The 15,799-nt window shown below is 33.7% G+C and overlaps 2 protein-coding genes across 2 annotated transcripts; both read left to right on the plus strand.

Annotated features, from left to right (window-relative positions):
- Nucleotides 1-1,030: 1,030 nt before the first annotated feature.
- TRAM (translocating chain-associated membrane protein 1) lies at nucleotides 1,031-3,840 on the plus strand. The gene is given in 8 exon segments (XM_029312148.2): nucleotides 1,031-1,328; nucleotides 1,853-2,029; nucleotides 2,130-2,245; nucleotides 2,353-2,565; nucleotides 2,647-2,756; nucleotides 2,837-2,847; nucleotides 2,849-3,125; nucleotides 3,252-3,840. Coding segments are annotated over 8 exon segments (1,134 nt in total). The 5' UTR covers nucleotides 1,031-1,196; the 3' UTR covers nucleotides 3,350-3,840.
- Nucleotides 3,841-5,562: 1,722 nt separating this feature from the next.
- Nucleotides 5,563-12,157, plus strand: LOC114938279 (uncharacterized). Its single transcript, XM_029312147.2, is given in 5 exon segments — nucleotides 5,563-5,986; nucleotides 6,313-6,968; nucleotides 6,970-7,171; nucleotides 7,297-7,428; nucleotides 7,536-12,157. Coding segments are annotated over 5 exon segments (2,634 nt in total). The 5' UTR covers nucleotides 5,563-5,640; the 3' UTR covers nucleotides 8,834-12,157.
- The last annotated feature ends 3,642 nt before the right edge of the window (nucleotides 12,158-15,799 follow it).

Here is a 15,799-nt window from a genome sequence, read left to right on the forward strand (position 1 = left end):
AATGAATCAATAATTAATGTTTTCTTCAATTAAATTTATTAATGCACTTATTAAGAATTAATAAAAGCAAAATTGAAATATTGTGTATTAACTCATTAATCCCACATAATTAATATCAATCATACATCTTTAATATAATACATACATATTATACAGAGAGAACAAATTCTATATATTATTGAATATAAAATGTGTAAACTATTTATTTATTTTAAAAATATATATTTATATATTTCATATAAATAATATGTAAATATATAAAAATGTGAAAATTATCTCTAATAATATATTTGGATATATTAGAAAAATGCATTGTAGTCATTACATAGCTATAAATTATGCATGTTTATGAAAAACTAAGTTTATCTTGAATTTCTATCTAATTTCTATTAAATATAATAAACAATATATACTTATATATATGTACATATAATAATAATAAATATATTAAATAATTCTTTTGCACAAATTAAAAATATATATATGTGTGTGTGTGTGTGTGTGTGTTTATACATTTTATTTCCTATTTATTATAATCTTTATCTATAATTCAATCTTTAATTTTGATCTAATATTACATTAATTTTGCTGATAAATTTTTGCCTAAAAGAGAAAATTACATAAAAGTATTAAAAACATGCACATTTATGCGTTGGCTTTCAACGTGCTACATAATTTTTGAGTACAATTTTTCTTTCCAACGTAAACTTTCATCAATACTACGTATAATAATCTGATTTTTTCTCTCAATTTGAATTTGCGCGAGATAGGCCGGGTAATAATACGTCATACGTCGCGTTAGAAGTCAAGCGAGCATCTAGATCGGAATAATCATTCGTCAGTCGCGCGTTTCTCTCGCAAAAAAATCTGTCCGTCTTGCGTTACGACTTAAATATTTATTCGTCAACAAAGAAAGGTATTTCCGCCGTTTCGGCCGGAGAATGAATAATTTCCGGGGCAAGACACCATCGTCGATATGACTCGCGCGGTGCCAACAGGTTAGAGGACGCGAGCGCCACATTGCTTGACGTCATGACGTCACTTGACGTTGGTCGCCGCGCGCGCGTGACGTGACGTTTCCACGGTGAGGCGGCGTGGCCTCGGTTTCGTGGCGGCGAAGCCGATTCTACTTCCGAGGTCTGTTCTGTCGTGCCGCGTTCGCCGTTCAGTGAATACACGCGCTCGTCTGGCTCAAGATGGTCGCGGTGAAGGGACGCAAGAGCTCGAACAAGAATCCGCCTATTCTCAGCCATGAGTTTGTCATACAAAATCACGCGGACATCGTCTCCTGCGTGGCTATGGTCTTCGTGATCGGCTTGATGGTGCAGGTCGGTCTTTGACACATCTGTCACTTATCTGCTCAATGTCTGCCCGGCGACTCCGATTTGCTTGAGTGACACGATTTAGAAAATAAAATTTATTCGCACGAATCGTTCACGTTCGAGCTAAGTTTCTATCTGTATCTTGCGGAGAAAAGTTTGGGAAAATTTGGGAAATAGGATGACCATATGTTACAGATTGTTAGCGTTAATTGGGACTGCCAGACTCTAGCATACATCTTTGTTTATGTTTGTGAAGATATTTTGTGCTTTAAATAGTATTCTAATTTACTATTCTCTAAAGATTATTATAAAAATGTATTAATTGTGATATATATATTTATATATTTAAAGATTACTTAAATTTATATATTATGCTGTTAGAGAGAAAGTTTTGGAAACTTTATATTAATTTTGAGAAAAATGATTTTTAACATATGTTTTATCAGAATGACTTATCAAATTATTTTTACAACTGTGCTTTTGTTCCTATTATTTTTGTTATATCATCTAACATGATTATTTTCTTTCAGGTCACTTCGCCATGGGCATATATGTTTATCGCTATCCACCATAATGTGACAAACACCACTGAAGATCCAACAGCAGTGATAAAATACACTACAGGATGGAAAGATGCCTGTGCAGTATTCTTTTACTTCTTGATAACCATTATAATGCACGCTGTGCTTCAGGAATATATATTCGATGTAAGTATATCTGTTAAATATGAAATATACTGATTGTAAAAATATATTTCAGCTTAAACATATTTAAGTTTGTTACTAAAAAACTTATTTTCCTTTTCAGAAAATTTCCAAACGTCTCCATCTCAGCAAAGTCAAACTCTCCAAATTTAACGAGTCCAGCCAATTAATAGTGTTTTATATATTATCCGCATTATGGGCCATTGATATTATTATTAGGTAATATAGATTTTAGTTATAAAGAGAAATATTTGTCTTTTATAATTTATAATTTTTAATAACAATTTATTTGAATATCAAGATGATAACTAAGATTTTTCTTTTAGGGAAAATATGCTTTTAAATATATGGGCATTGTGGGAACAATACCCGGCACCAATGTCTTTCTCTTTGAAATTATTCTTTATCGGCCAGCTTGCCTATTGGTTACACTGTTATCCCGAGCTCTACTTTCAACGAGTTAAGAAAGAAGACATTCCACAGCGCATTCTTCATGCAACCATTGGATTATTCTTTACATCTGCCGCTTATTTCTTTAAGTAATTATCATAATAATGTCCTACGCACACTTTTTTCCCAAATTTTTTTGCAAGTTTGTAATAAATATGTATTTTTTGCAGCTTCCAACAATTAGCAGTAATCTTGTTGACTCTCCATTATGTGGCAGATGCCTCGTTACATGGAGCCAGACTGGTTCACTTTATTAGTCAAAAAGAGAAAAGAACGAAATGTAAGTTGTTTTTAAAACAGTTGAGCTATTATGTTTCTTATAGCGGAAATTCTTTGACTACATTTTTATGATGTTTGCAGTATCATTCCTTCGTCGCTAATTCGACGTATATGTTTGCGCGTCTCGCAACTATCATCCTTACGGTTGTGGTGTTTCTGTACGGTTTGAGAAAACTGGAGTTCAGTTTTGACTATGACACTGGCAACTTCAATACTCCAGCTGTGCAATTCTCGGCGGTATCTGTTATTTCGCTCTTCCAAAGTTATCTCCTGTACTACTTCATCGCGAAACAAATTAAACGTGCGCGCGAAAACGCCGCGCCTGTTGTCGTTAAAACCAAGCCGAAACAAAAGCTGAGAAAGCGAGATGGTGAGAATGGATTCTTTTAATTTAAATCTTTATTAGTTATTTCTTTATTAAGACTTTATTAGTTAATTTATCTGTGTGTGAAATGTCAATATTTATTTTATGAAACTAAAACATATGTATTTTCAGGCAAGAAATCCGCTTTGTCCGAAGATGACGATCTTCCGGAAGTAGATCAGGCGACGAAGAAGAATCTAAGAAATCGTCCCTCAGCCAAAGTAAAATAGATGGATTAATAAATTAGAGGAATCATTGATAAGCCTGACTAGATATTCAATTTTAATCATTTGTATGTCATGAATACATCAGAATGTTTGATTAGAATGTATGAAAATGCAATCGTGTCTCGTAATACAGAAATGTGAAGCTTCTACAGTACTACCGATTCAAAATCATGTCACGCAGAGTGCAGAGATATACGATACTCTAGGCTTTATACTCGATAAATGTATAAACGTGATACATTTTAAATATTTTATAAAAGAAATTAAGTGTACATGGTACTATGACAAGGGGATATTTTTTTACCTGTGAATAATAGTTTTTTTTTCGTTTTTATATGAATTGCAGATAAATGTTACATTTACATAGAATTGTAGAATATTAATGTGCATTTTGGTTTGCTTTTTGATGCACTTTGCATATTTTTTAAGTACATTATAATTATTAATGATGTATATTATTTATAAATTAATTAAAGCAAATTTTTACAATTTTATCTTTGTTATTTAAAATTCTTGAATTTTCTTTGTGCATTACTTTTTTTTGTTGAGTTTAGAGAGTTGATCGGTTATAGAATAGATCTGTTCAAGTTTTGAAATTTTCCTCTTTTTCACTTTTTTCATTTTGCTGAGTGAAATGGAGAAGAAACAAAACAAATTCTGAATTCCATCTACGTAATAAACTTGGACTCGCTCTATTTGTCTTGATTTACTTTTAAACAAGTAGTTCGAATAAAAGTAAATTTACTATATTAGTAATAAGTTACAAGAAAGAAATAAATAGATATATTGCACGAAATAATGTTCTGGACCATAAGTTTCATAAAAATTATGTCATAGAAATATACATATCTTATTATGGAATTATATTGTTATATTTAAATATAAGTTTGACGACTATTTTTTAATATATATATATACCAATGAAAAAATCTCGTTATTTTAATGTTACATTAGTGCTTAAAAAAGATTATATTTCTTTAAAATTACAAATTAAAAAAAATGAAAATTATAAGAAAAAAGAAACAATAGCTTGTGGAAAACTTCGTAATCTTAATTCTAATTAATTATGCGATAAGAATTCACTGCAGTAGTCAAATTAATTTTTCATTATTTATAATCTATATAAAAAAGTAGTATACATAATGAATATTTTGAAATTTATGTCACTATCTTGTGTTAAATAATAATTGTATTAATTTATTAAAAATTATAAATGTATATATATATATATATATATATATATATATATATATTATATATATACAGATATATCTTTAAAATGATGACTAATATAAACGCATTTATTAATTTTATTAACGATGTGCGAATGTGAGATAAATTTCTAAATATCAATATAAGTTTACATTATAAATATACATTATAAATTAGATGATAAATATATATTACCAATTTATGACATATATATAGAATAAGTAAATTAGAATAAATTTAAATAAGTAAAAATTAAATTGTGTAACTTTAAGAGAACATGAATAATAATTTGTAATATTTTGTAATAAGAATCTAATAAAAAAAGTGGAATTATATATATATATATATATATATATAATATAATGACACTAAAAGATATGTAATTATAATTATATTGTAATCAACTTTATTTTTCAAAATATTTGTTTTCTTTGCATCACAATTTATGTCATTATTTCGTACATAAAAATTATTGTAAAATAATAAAAAAAATGAATATTATATAAATAAGATATTTCATTAATTTATATAAAAATATGTCAGACTGCAGTGTATAAAATAAAAGTCTTATCATTTAATTTTTATTCAATTATTTTCATTCTGTGTATAATATACGCTCACAATGATATATATATTTATGGCACGTTATTTTAATATAAAAAATATTCCATTCACACAAAAAATCGAATTTTTTTTTATGACTACAAATATAATTTTAATTCATCCAATATTATTATCATTATATTAGATTTTATTACAACAAATTTAATTTATTTATTAATTATTATATCAGAGAAGGGGCAAATACGTCCTGATAATATAATTTAATACATTAATAAGTATTTTTATCGCAATTATTTAAAAGGAGAATAATTTTTCAAAAAAAATTTTACAGAGTATTATTTTTATTTTCAAATGACGTTTCCTCTCTCTCTCTCTCTGTTTTATCAGTCCGCGGTTCCGCGCGTTTCGCGACGCGCGGAACAGTGGAATCGCACTATACACACACACACACACGCAGTCGCGACGGTGTTGCGGTGCAGTGCAGTAGCCGTCATAGTCGCGGTCGAGAATATGGAAAGATGTATTTGAAGCGCACGTCCAAGTTGCTGGATCTGTCGTCGCGGGCCACCGCGGACGTGCATTTGCGCGATCTCATGTGCCCGGTCTGCCGCGGGATATTAATCGAGCCAGTGACGCTGCCGTGTACACATAACCTCTGCCTGCGCTGTCTCAAGGGTACGTTCGAGCACAACAGCCTGAGCTGTCCCCTGTGCCGGGTGCGGGTGGGCTCCTGGCTCCGCAACGCGACCAAGTCCGAGACCCTGGTGAACCACGGCCTCTGGGAGCTCATCAGGACCAAGTTCCCGAAGGAGGTCGAGAACAAGCATAATGGCGAGGAGGGGGATCTCGTCAGCTTGGACGCTGGTGAGTGACGCACACTCACACTCTTATGCACACACACATATGCGCGAGCAATAAACAAACGTAACATAACCTAGGCGTATGTTTTTTCTATGTACTCTCTCTACGTTGACACTGCGTATATTCTCTTCCTCGAGATTATTCGGACGGATTTTGTTTTTCATTTCTCGACCTTTTCGGAGTTACATCTCTTTCTTCACTTTTTCAATCTTATTTTGTTTAATTGAAATATTAATCAGTGTTGACGACTTGATTATTTGTTACTCGAGGATATAATGATTATAATTGCAAGATCAGTTGTAAAGGGAGAGCATTTTCCTTTAACGCAGATTATGCAACGAAAAGGATACTCAGCGCAGCTGGAGAGATACACAGGGAATATGAGGCGCAACTTCAAATGGCCGAGGAAGAGAAGCGTCGTGAAAAACAAGCCGAACAGATAGCCAGCGAGGCGTTGATACAAAAGATTCAGGTGGAGGAGCATCAGCTGTTGCTGGCTCAGCTGGCGCAAGATCAATTGCTAGCCAAGACCTTGGCGAAGCAGCAGGTTGTGAAGAAGCACAAGGAGGCAAAGTGTTACAACCAGTGTTTGAACGCGTCGGGTTACATCCTCGACGCGTCCAGCTTTAATCCTAAGGCTCTTGTAAATAATCTCGAAACATCAAAAACCGAAACCGCATACTTCGAAGGCAGACAGATGAGTCTTCCCGAGTCTGTTGGCGACAGTTCGAGGCCGAGACAAACAAATGCGACACTGCTATCTAAAATCGAGACAATGTGTTCCAATGTGTATGGCTCTAACGAGACGAATGCATCCAGTATGCATAAAGTTTCGGTTAAATATTGTCAGAAACAAATACCAGTGTACAACGCTGTCACGAAAACGTTGAAGCATCAGACAGTGTCCAAATTCATCCAGCCTTGCACCTCGAATTATTCCATGGATCCCGGATGCTCCACGTCCAAAGCTTACATGATGGAAACCTAAGGAAGAGTTGCGGGTACCGAGCGATGTGGTAAATAGCAAAAAGAAGAGTTTAGGGATAGAGATCTGTATGACGCTGGCCGATGACGACGAAAGGATAGGGAGTGCCGAGAGTTCCGGCAGTCACGACAGCATAAATCAGGAGATTCATCATTTCAAGCCGATCAAGACGGTGCCAAGGACGAAACTAAAAATTTCTTCAGGTATGTATTTATAAGAGAAAATAAGGGAGAGAAATTATAGTATCTATCTTTTTTCAATGTAATACATTTTTGTATAAATACTAATTTAATAATGGATAATTTTTATATTTTGCATTTGCTCGCAGATGGAAAACAGATAGATCCGAAATTGATTAGAGTGATCCCAGTTTTAAAGAGAGCGTCTAATGCAGTGCCAAAAGCTCCATCCCCGACGCACATGAAACGTATAATTGGATGTTCTTGGAGCGCTTTTAAAGGTAAATTATGGGCGTTTGAGTAAAACGTTATTTATCTGAATAATTACTTGATTAGGACTATACAGATACAGGTTTTTTAATTGTATCGTTTAACAATTATATTACAGGTAGGATAAAACAGGACGCGAAAGAAAAGCAAGTTGCGCACCATCTAGAGAATTTGAGGACGTTGCTCGATCAGCAGCCGTCGACGTCGCTCGATCATTCTCAAACGGTTTCGAATAAGTCGACGACGAAGCCTCAGACAAACGACGTTATCCGCCGACTCGATTTTGTGCCCGAATCGTCATTCGACAGTAATAAGAATTATACGAAGGAAGCAAACAAGATAGTTAATGGCCTTAAAACGAGCAAGAAGTCGTCGTCGGACGATGAATCGGACGCAAGAAAAACTCGCAAGTCTTGGAGGACGCGCGTAAGAAATGGTATGATAGTGAAATCCAAGGGGAATAGAAATCTGCGAAGTAATAAGAGAGCAACTGGATTCACGTTGAACGTGATAGACGAGGAAGAGGACGACCCGACGAACTCATTCGACAAACTAAGTCCGCAGAACGACGAGCAGGATGACGACCGCGATGTAGCAGTGGAAAATATAGCAGAGCGGATTAAAAGAAGAAAAGAAAACATGGAGAAAGAAGCGTCGAAGCAAAACATTGAATCCAATACGTCTAAACGAAACAGAGCACCAACGAAAAAGAAAGCACTATCCGAAAGGAGGGACGAGAGTCCCACGACGGATCACGTCTCGACGTTTGAAGAGAACGCGGAAGTCGATGTCGGACACTCCGGGGCGAGGAAAACGAAGCGGAGAAAAATCAGCAGGACTTCCCAGAACAATACGGAGGATCCGGAGAAGAACGAGGAACTTTCTTCAGACGCGAGCGGTAAAGCGAGTCTGAGAAAGTCCGCGCGAAACTTGACGAAAACCTCCAAGACGGATGATCCTGCATCAGACGGGTCGCGCAACAAGAGTAACAGTAGGTTTAACTACGACTCGCCACCGGAGTCTTCCGACGAGGAGGAGGACGTCCCGGAGACCATCATCGGAGACCACATCGTCGAATTTTGCGACAGCGAGATGCTCTCCGACAAGGAAGCGATCGAGGAACAGCAACGGATCGAACGATTGTTGCTGCAGGAGCGAGAGGATTTCGAACTTGCGCGTCGTTTGCAGGCGCAGTTCGACGAGATGGAGCGAATAGCCGGGCGTCCTAGACGTACGAGAAAGACTATCGAGAGCGAGAGAAGCGTCGTCGAGACGACCAACGCGACGGGGACGGTCTTTAAAACGACCGACGAACGAAAATCAAGCGTTGTCGATCGAGCCGCAGCTAAGAGGAAACGCGGCCGGCCGCCGAAACGCGTAAAAATCGCGGTCGAAGACGAGACGCGCGCGCGATAATCCTTCGCGCACAGCTCGATGTTCCTATAAGCCATATATTGAAGGAAAACTGGAGTTCAATGGAAGACTATTTGCGACTTTGTATAGTGTCTTACTTGTATTTTTTAACAGAGAGATCGGTTTTGCGTCGTGTCGAATGCGTACCTGGATAACATTTTGCGAGAATATAAATGCGCAGCGTATAAATGCAGATCCTTAGATTGTTACAATGTCGTGTTTTTCGGTGTCCGCTCTACGGAACGTTTAATGCGCGCCTACGTGCCGTTTTTTTTTGTTCCTAACGTAACTTCGATCGTGCACGTTTTTTAAAATAGCAAAATAGAGAAACCACGACTTTTACTCGGAATATGCAATACATTTCCCGGAAGGACCGACCGAAATTTTCAACGAGATTTGTTCGGTAGAATTCTTATGTCAAAAGGAATTCTTTTAATATTATAAAGTCGAGAGAGCTTCCGGGACGCGCCTCGTATCTATTTTTATTACTCTTCTTGACGAAATGAAATACCGCTACAATCAAAACGAAGAATGACAATATTTGTAAACGAGACATTGTTAAATTGGGCGACGAGCGAAAGGAGGGATAAGAAATGCACGTGTCCGTAATTTCGACGACGATAAGAGTGATGCATGCGAGATTGAGAAAAAGTGTAATTTTATATACACCGATTACAATTATTTTTTAAGAGAGCTTGTCCATTTAGGCTTAAGTCGCTAACTCGTTGCAGCAGTCCATAACAATTGTTAGATGTACGCAAGTTAATTGTAACTTCTCTTTTATTGAAAGTTCGATTATGCGTGACAGCTGACAGCTGGATCCTTTGATCATTTCTTCGCCGTCAGCAGAAAATAATTCGCCAAATTACAGAGTGACAATCGCTCGATCAAAAGAGGACTAACTTTTATTGCGGTTTGTAATAATAGAAACTTTCTATCAGGAATTGCTTTATCGCGAAATAATACGTATTTATATTTCTATGTCTGGCGTTATGTCTTGTTGACATAAATTACTACCAATTAAAATGAAGGGAATTTCAATCGAATCTACGTTTTTCTCAAGCATATAAAATTAAGGGGGGGAATCACGTTAACTTCAGTTATCCTTAGCTAACGTTCACGCAAACTATTCTAATGTATATAATATTTGTTACATGACACTTGTATATCGATATCATCATCGAGAAAGACATTCTTTAGCGAATATAATTATTGTATAGCGTTAAAAAAGAGGAATTATATGTTTGACAAGATGCGCTTGATGTCGCAATTGTCTACTGTCAGCTTCAACGGCCTTGATTATATCATACCGCAATTATCGAATAAATTGTTATATATTAAGCGTTATATTAAGAGATTTATATACATATGTAAGTTTCGCTCGCGGACAGATTTTTCGACGGATGAAGAGTTGATGATCGAGAAATACAGTTCCTTCGACGGAGTTCCGTTTCCGATAGGCTAGAATTCTCTCTCGCCTGTATATTCGCGCCCCTTAATTATAATATATATTAATTATATGTATTATTTTTATATATATTATAAATATTATATATATAATATATATTAATTATATGTATTGTATTTATATATATTATAAATATTATATATATAATATATATGTATATATATATATAATTAATTATATAATTATATATATTTTATGTACATATACATATCTACGTTTTTTTTTAACAATTGGCTGATAAATCCGCAGGTTCTCGTTTTTTGCATGCTTACTATTTGTATACGTAGTATTCTACATCCGAAAATCACTTTTATCTCGATGTTTTTAATTTTAAAAAGCAAAGCCCGCACCCTTTCGTAAGAGTATTTCCGATAACCGTGATTTAACACGTATATTTTGGGGCGCGCGACGAGCTTCGTTTCCTTTATCGATATTTGCTATTAGAGTCCTATATAAAGAGTTCTTTATATAAGATTCTACTTGTCATTATACATACATTGGTTTTATTTTCAAAATTATGCCTATGAGATTCTTTAAACGATAATAGTCGAATTGCTTATTATACGCATGGACAATTCAGATGAGCAGATTTTTTTACAATTCAATTATATTATTATTATTACATATATTATCCCGAAATAAATAAATCGCAGCATCAAACATGTTGTCCCGTTGAGCCAGCAAAACAATGGGATATGATCGTATCGTAGCCATAATTTTTTCATTTAATTATCACGATAGAAGAGACATTCTTTGCTAAACGTGATTTTATTAAAGCATAATAGATATTTCTTAGAGAGAAGACAAGACAAGAGCGCAGATGATACGAGGAGGCTATTCGGATACTCCCCCTAATTATCTAAGACTTCGGAAAAAAAGCGAAACGACTTTTAATTAGCTAGGATATCTTTTTTCCACCCCTAGAGCAGTTTAGAAAAAAAATAAAAAGAGACGATGGTCTTTCATTTTGCGTGCTACTTTATGACAAATCCGCGCGGAGCTTGCGAAACTCGAAGAGGCTTCCGAAAGTTTCCTCGTTAGTGCGGAATAAGCGTGGAGCAACAAAAGGAAAAACGCATAAAACGATTGCGGTGGGAGAGGATGCGTTTTTATCGCTCTCACCCTATCCTCTTCCATATTTTTTTTCCTATTCGTCATTTTATTTAATTGGATAATATGTGTATGTAAATGTTCGTGTGTTGTTGAAAAGGAAAATGTGCACGAAACGTTATTCGTTATTCTCTGCTTGCCGCAGAAAATAGTCCTTTCAGTGATTTTTTTCCTCTGTATAAATTTTAAGTATAAATATGCAACGTATTTTGCATAAAAATACGTTTAACAAGTAACGTGTATAATACATATATATATATATATATATGAATGATCGCGAGAAGGAGATTGATATAGTAACGCCGGTGGATATCGTTACGAAATCACAGGACTATATTATAAACTAATCTAATCGAGAATATATAATGTAAAGAAAAAAAAGCGTATATGGAATTTATGTATGGAATTTAAAAACATAGAGAATGTATAGAGAAGATATTTAGTTATAGAGAGCGAGAGCTACAAGATAGTGTCGAATATTATTATCTATTGATAACGAAAGTAGAGAGCATCGAGAGATTAAAACAAGCGTATTCTATAACTCCGACCGAAACGGGGATACTCATTATGGATTTTTAGGAAGAGTCATTTTTATATTATGCCACAAACACACTCACATATTATATGGTTTCGCTATAGAAGATGTAGCAAGAGCAACGGGAAGCCTTAGCAAATTTGCGGGTCATCATCCGTTTTTCTTGATACGTTTTATATGTGAAAACGAATAAATGATTGTAATTATTCTAAGAGTTATCTCTCTTTCTCTCTTTCTCTTTTATTTATGTATTTTTGCGATATGTCAAAATATCTTTCACTTCTGTATGGAAAAACTAATGAGTATTATCAATTTCGATTTATCACAAAGGCTTTTAAAGCAATCTTTTTGATAAATAACTAAATTTTATATAAGTGCAATAAGGATATAAATGATATATATTAATAATGTTTCTTATTTTTGATTAAAAAATTTATTACAAAATGACAAGAGATCTAATCATTTTTCGTTGCGGAATGAAAAAAAATGGAAAAGAATTTTTTGCATTAATATTATTTTTGCAAAAATTAAAAGTATATAATATGATTTGAGTTTCTGCGAAAATTGTGATATATATATATACATACATAAATTTTCACTTGTCTGATATGCGATGAAAAATTGTTGTGCATAATAATTCGGTCAAGGATATCGCTGAGGTAAATCCTTTCTTATGCAATGAATCGTAGCAAGTTATAACAATGAAGTTGCAATAATGAAGAGAATTTTTGGAACTATCCACGAAACGTTAAATAAGGATAAGGACATTCTGCGAGTTTCACGAAATTCGAGAATTTGACAATTGTGCAGTATTGTATTTTTTTAAATTCAATATTTATTTTTGTTAATAATATTTCCCGTTAGAATTTCAATTTTTGTAAAGTAAAATATTTCTTCATTTGTCTCTTAAAACTTATATCATTTTTAGAAATAATTAAATTTAATATCAAATATTTTTGATAATAGAAACAAGCAATCTGAGAATCCAGATACGTAGGATATTTTTTCTTGTATACAATATTTCTTATTAAAAAATGACATTTTTTCGAGAAAAATATCTCGTGACTTTTAATATAAGACTTTTCTATCTAGTATTTATGAAACAAGAAAAAAATAGAGACTAAAGAGGAAGAAGATAATTCTAGCCTCTTCCCCTTCCTCCGTGTAACTGATAGCAAATAATAATTTCATTATCGTTTTCTCTGATGAAGAAAAAAAATTAATTTGTAATAAATTGATTGCATACATACATACATATATATATAACTCAATACATGTATGAAATAAAATGAAACGACCGCCCGAAAGAAACAGAATGACTGATATAGTAAATGATATAATTTCATTATCACTTCCTGCGATGAAGAAAAAAATAAATTTGTAATAAACTGATTGCATACATATATAACTCAGTACATATGAAATAAAATGAAACAGGACCGCCCGAAAGAAACAGAATGACTGTTAGTAAATGATATAATTTCATTATCGCTTCCTCCGATGAAGAAAAAAAAAATAAATTTGTAATAAATTGATTGCATACATATATAACTCGGTACATGTATGGAATAAAATAAAACAGGACCGCCCGAAAGAAACAGAAAGGTATGCAACTTGCTCGTAATCACCGGTGAGAGCAACAATTGCGACAGCTTTGCGCTAACTCTCGTTGCGTCATCGTCGCGAAATAGCAAGCGAAATGTATGTTCGCGACTATATACTTTCCGTCCCACCCTATTTCTCCATGAACTTCATTGCGTTTCATATCTTTGCGAGAGTTTAGCGTTTCGCTAAAATTGTAGGAGTCTACATCATTGTTCTTGTAACTCTTCATTAAGGTCCTCCTGAACCACGTTCGGTGATTCCCGAATGAGCGATTACGTCGCAAAGTATCATTATCTTATGACCATCTTGAGATTATCTCTTTGTAAACTTGCCCACTTTGAGATAATTTTTGCAAATAATTTCGTAATTCTTTACAAAGATAAAAATACAATTAACGACAGATACGTACCTACAGGTGACAATAATTTGCGAATTTATACTGCCACTGAATTTTATTTCATATATCTTATGATGTATGTAATCAATTTATTATTAATTCCGAATATATTCTTCATTCGAAAATTCGATATGCAAGGATGAAAAGCTTGTTCGGATCAATTTTTTATGGATGTACGGTTTAAAAAAAAAAAGATATATAATTATATATTTATAGATATATATTCTAAATATAGTATTCCTTAAAATGAACGTGTACATTTCAATATACAATGTATTGTAATGTGTTTTTATTTTTATCAGTATGAGTGAATGCATAATTCTTCCGGAATAATTAAAAAATTGCATCGTGCATGTATTTGGACTCGCGAAACAATTTTTTACTTTTATACATTTTCAATTAAGTACACACCTGACGATATACTTTTAATTAAGAGCATGAAATATACAAAAGTATAAAAATTTGTTCAAAGTATGATACACTATCTCAGAATACTTTTAGACAATTTCTTCGTGAAAAAAGCCCTTCGAAATTGTAGATCAATCTATGTTTATCTAGCTTTATTTAGCTTTGCTGTAATTAAATTATAATTAGTTTGGAGAAGCTTATATATATCATTATTATTACGTCTGTAGCCAGGAGAGAGCGGAATCTTCGTTAAATTTTCATAAGAATCGCGCAATAAATTGCCGGATCGATGAGTCGCGCGATGAATAGTTAAATTCATATGTCTCTCATTTAACACACGAAGCCTATTTTAATCAGCCAAATACAAATTTGTTACGCAAGCGAGAGGTTTTGCAGATCAATAACAACTTCGTTTTACGGTCCGGTGCTTTAAATCGATATCAGGAGTGATTACGCAAAATATATAAATAATTTATCGAGCGGATTAAGTGCTTGACAAAGAAGTGCGTAACATTCCTTGTTAAGAACATTTCTTGCAACTTCGCTATTCTATTCTATTCTATTCTGTACTATCCGCTATCCTATTACACAAGTAATTTAATCAATAAAACGATAATCCGTTAATAGTTTCTTGTATTTTTTATAATATCAAATATCTACCGAAATAGATGAAAAATATAATTTTGAGAATTTTGACGCAAATCTGGATTGTTTTTAGCAAAAATATTAAAATTGTCATTGAAAAATATCTGAAATATTTGTTAAAAATTCGTCAGAGTTCAGAATATCCTACATCTACATAATCCTTCTAAGATAGTTTCCTATAGATGCGGAAATAAAAAAGAAGCAAAGGGGGATGACATGAAAAAGAAATAGTCACTACAGCTAAATTTTAGCTGCGGTAATTAATATTTTTTAGCTATAGTTTAACGAAGAACTCTATAGCTAAAAAATATTAGTTAAAATTTAAGCAAGATAACAATATAATTTTATATGTAATATAGGGACAGCTCTAAAATTTATCTATGCTGGCTAATTTTTTGCAGTGTATGTTTCATCCCCTCTGTTCCTTTTACTTCCGCATCTGCGGGAAAATATCGTAGGATTATTCCGAACTCAGACGAATTTTTGACAAATGTCAGATAATTGATAAATTATCGAAATATTTTCTTTTCTTTCTTCGAAAAAAGATTTTCTTCAAAATTCATATTTAGAAAAAAATTAAAATAAAAAAAATATGTATCTTTGCTGTCTTCAGCTAGAACTTAGCTATGGTGGCTAACTTTTTTGTTTCCGCGTACTCTTTGTAGAGACCGCGAATATGAATATTACGTATTCCGGATAGGAGAACGCACGAAGCGAGCAATATAGAAAACGGACGACGGCCTCGGGCAGAGATCGACGACGACGATGAAGAGGGGACGAGGGAAAGCCCGCTTCGCTCCC

The sequence above is a fragment of the Nylanderia fulva genome, unplaced genomic scaffold (assembly GCF_048542155.1).
Source record: "Nylanderia fulva isolate GAGA-0341 unplaced genomic scaffold, ASM4854215v1 Scaffold17, whole genome shotgun sequence".
Classification (NCBI taxonomy): Eukaryota; Metazoa; Arthropoda; class Insecta; order Hymenoptera; family Formicidae; genus Nylanderia; species Nylanderia fulva.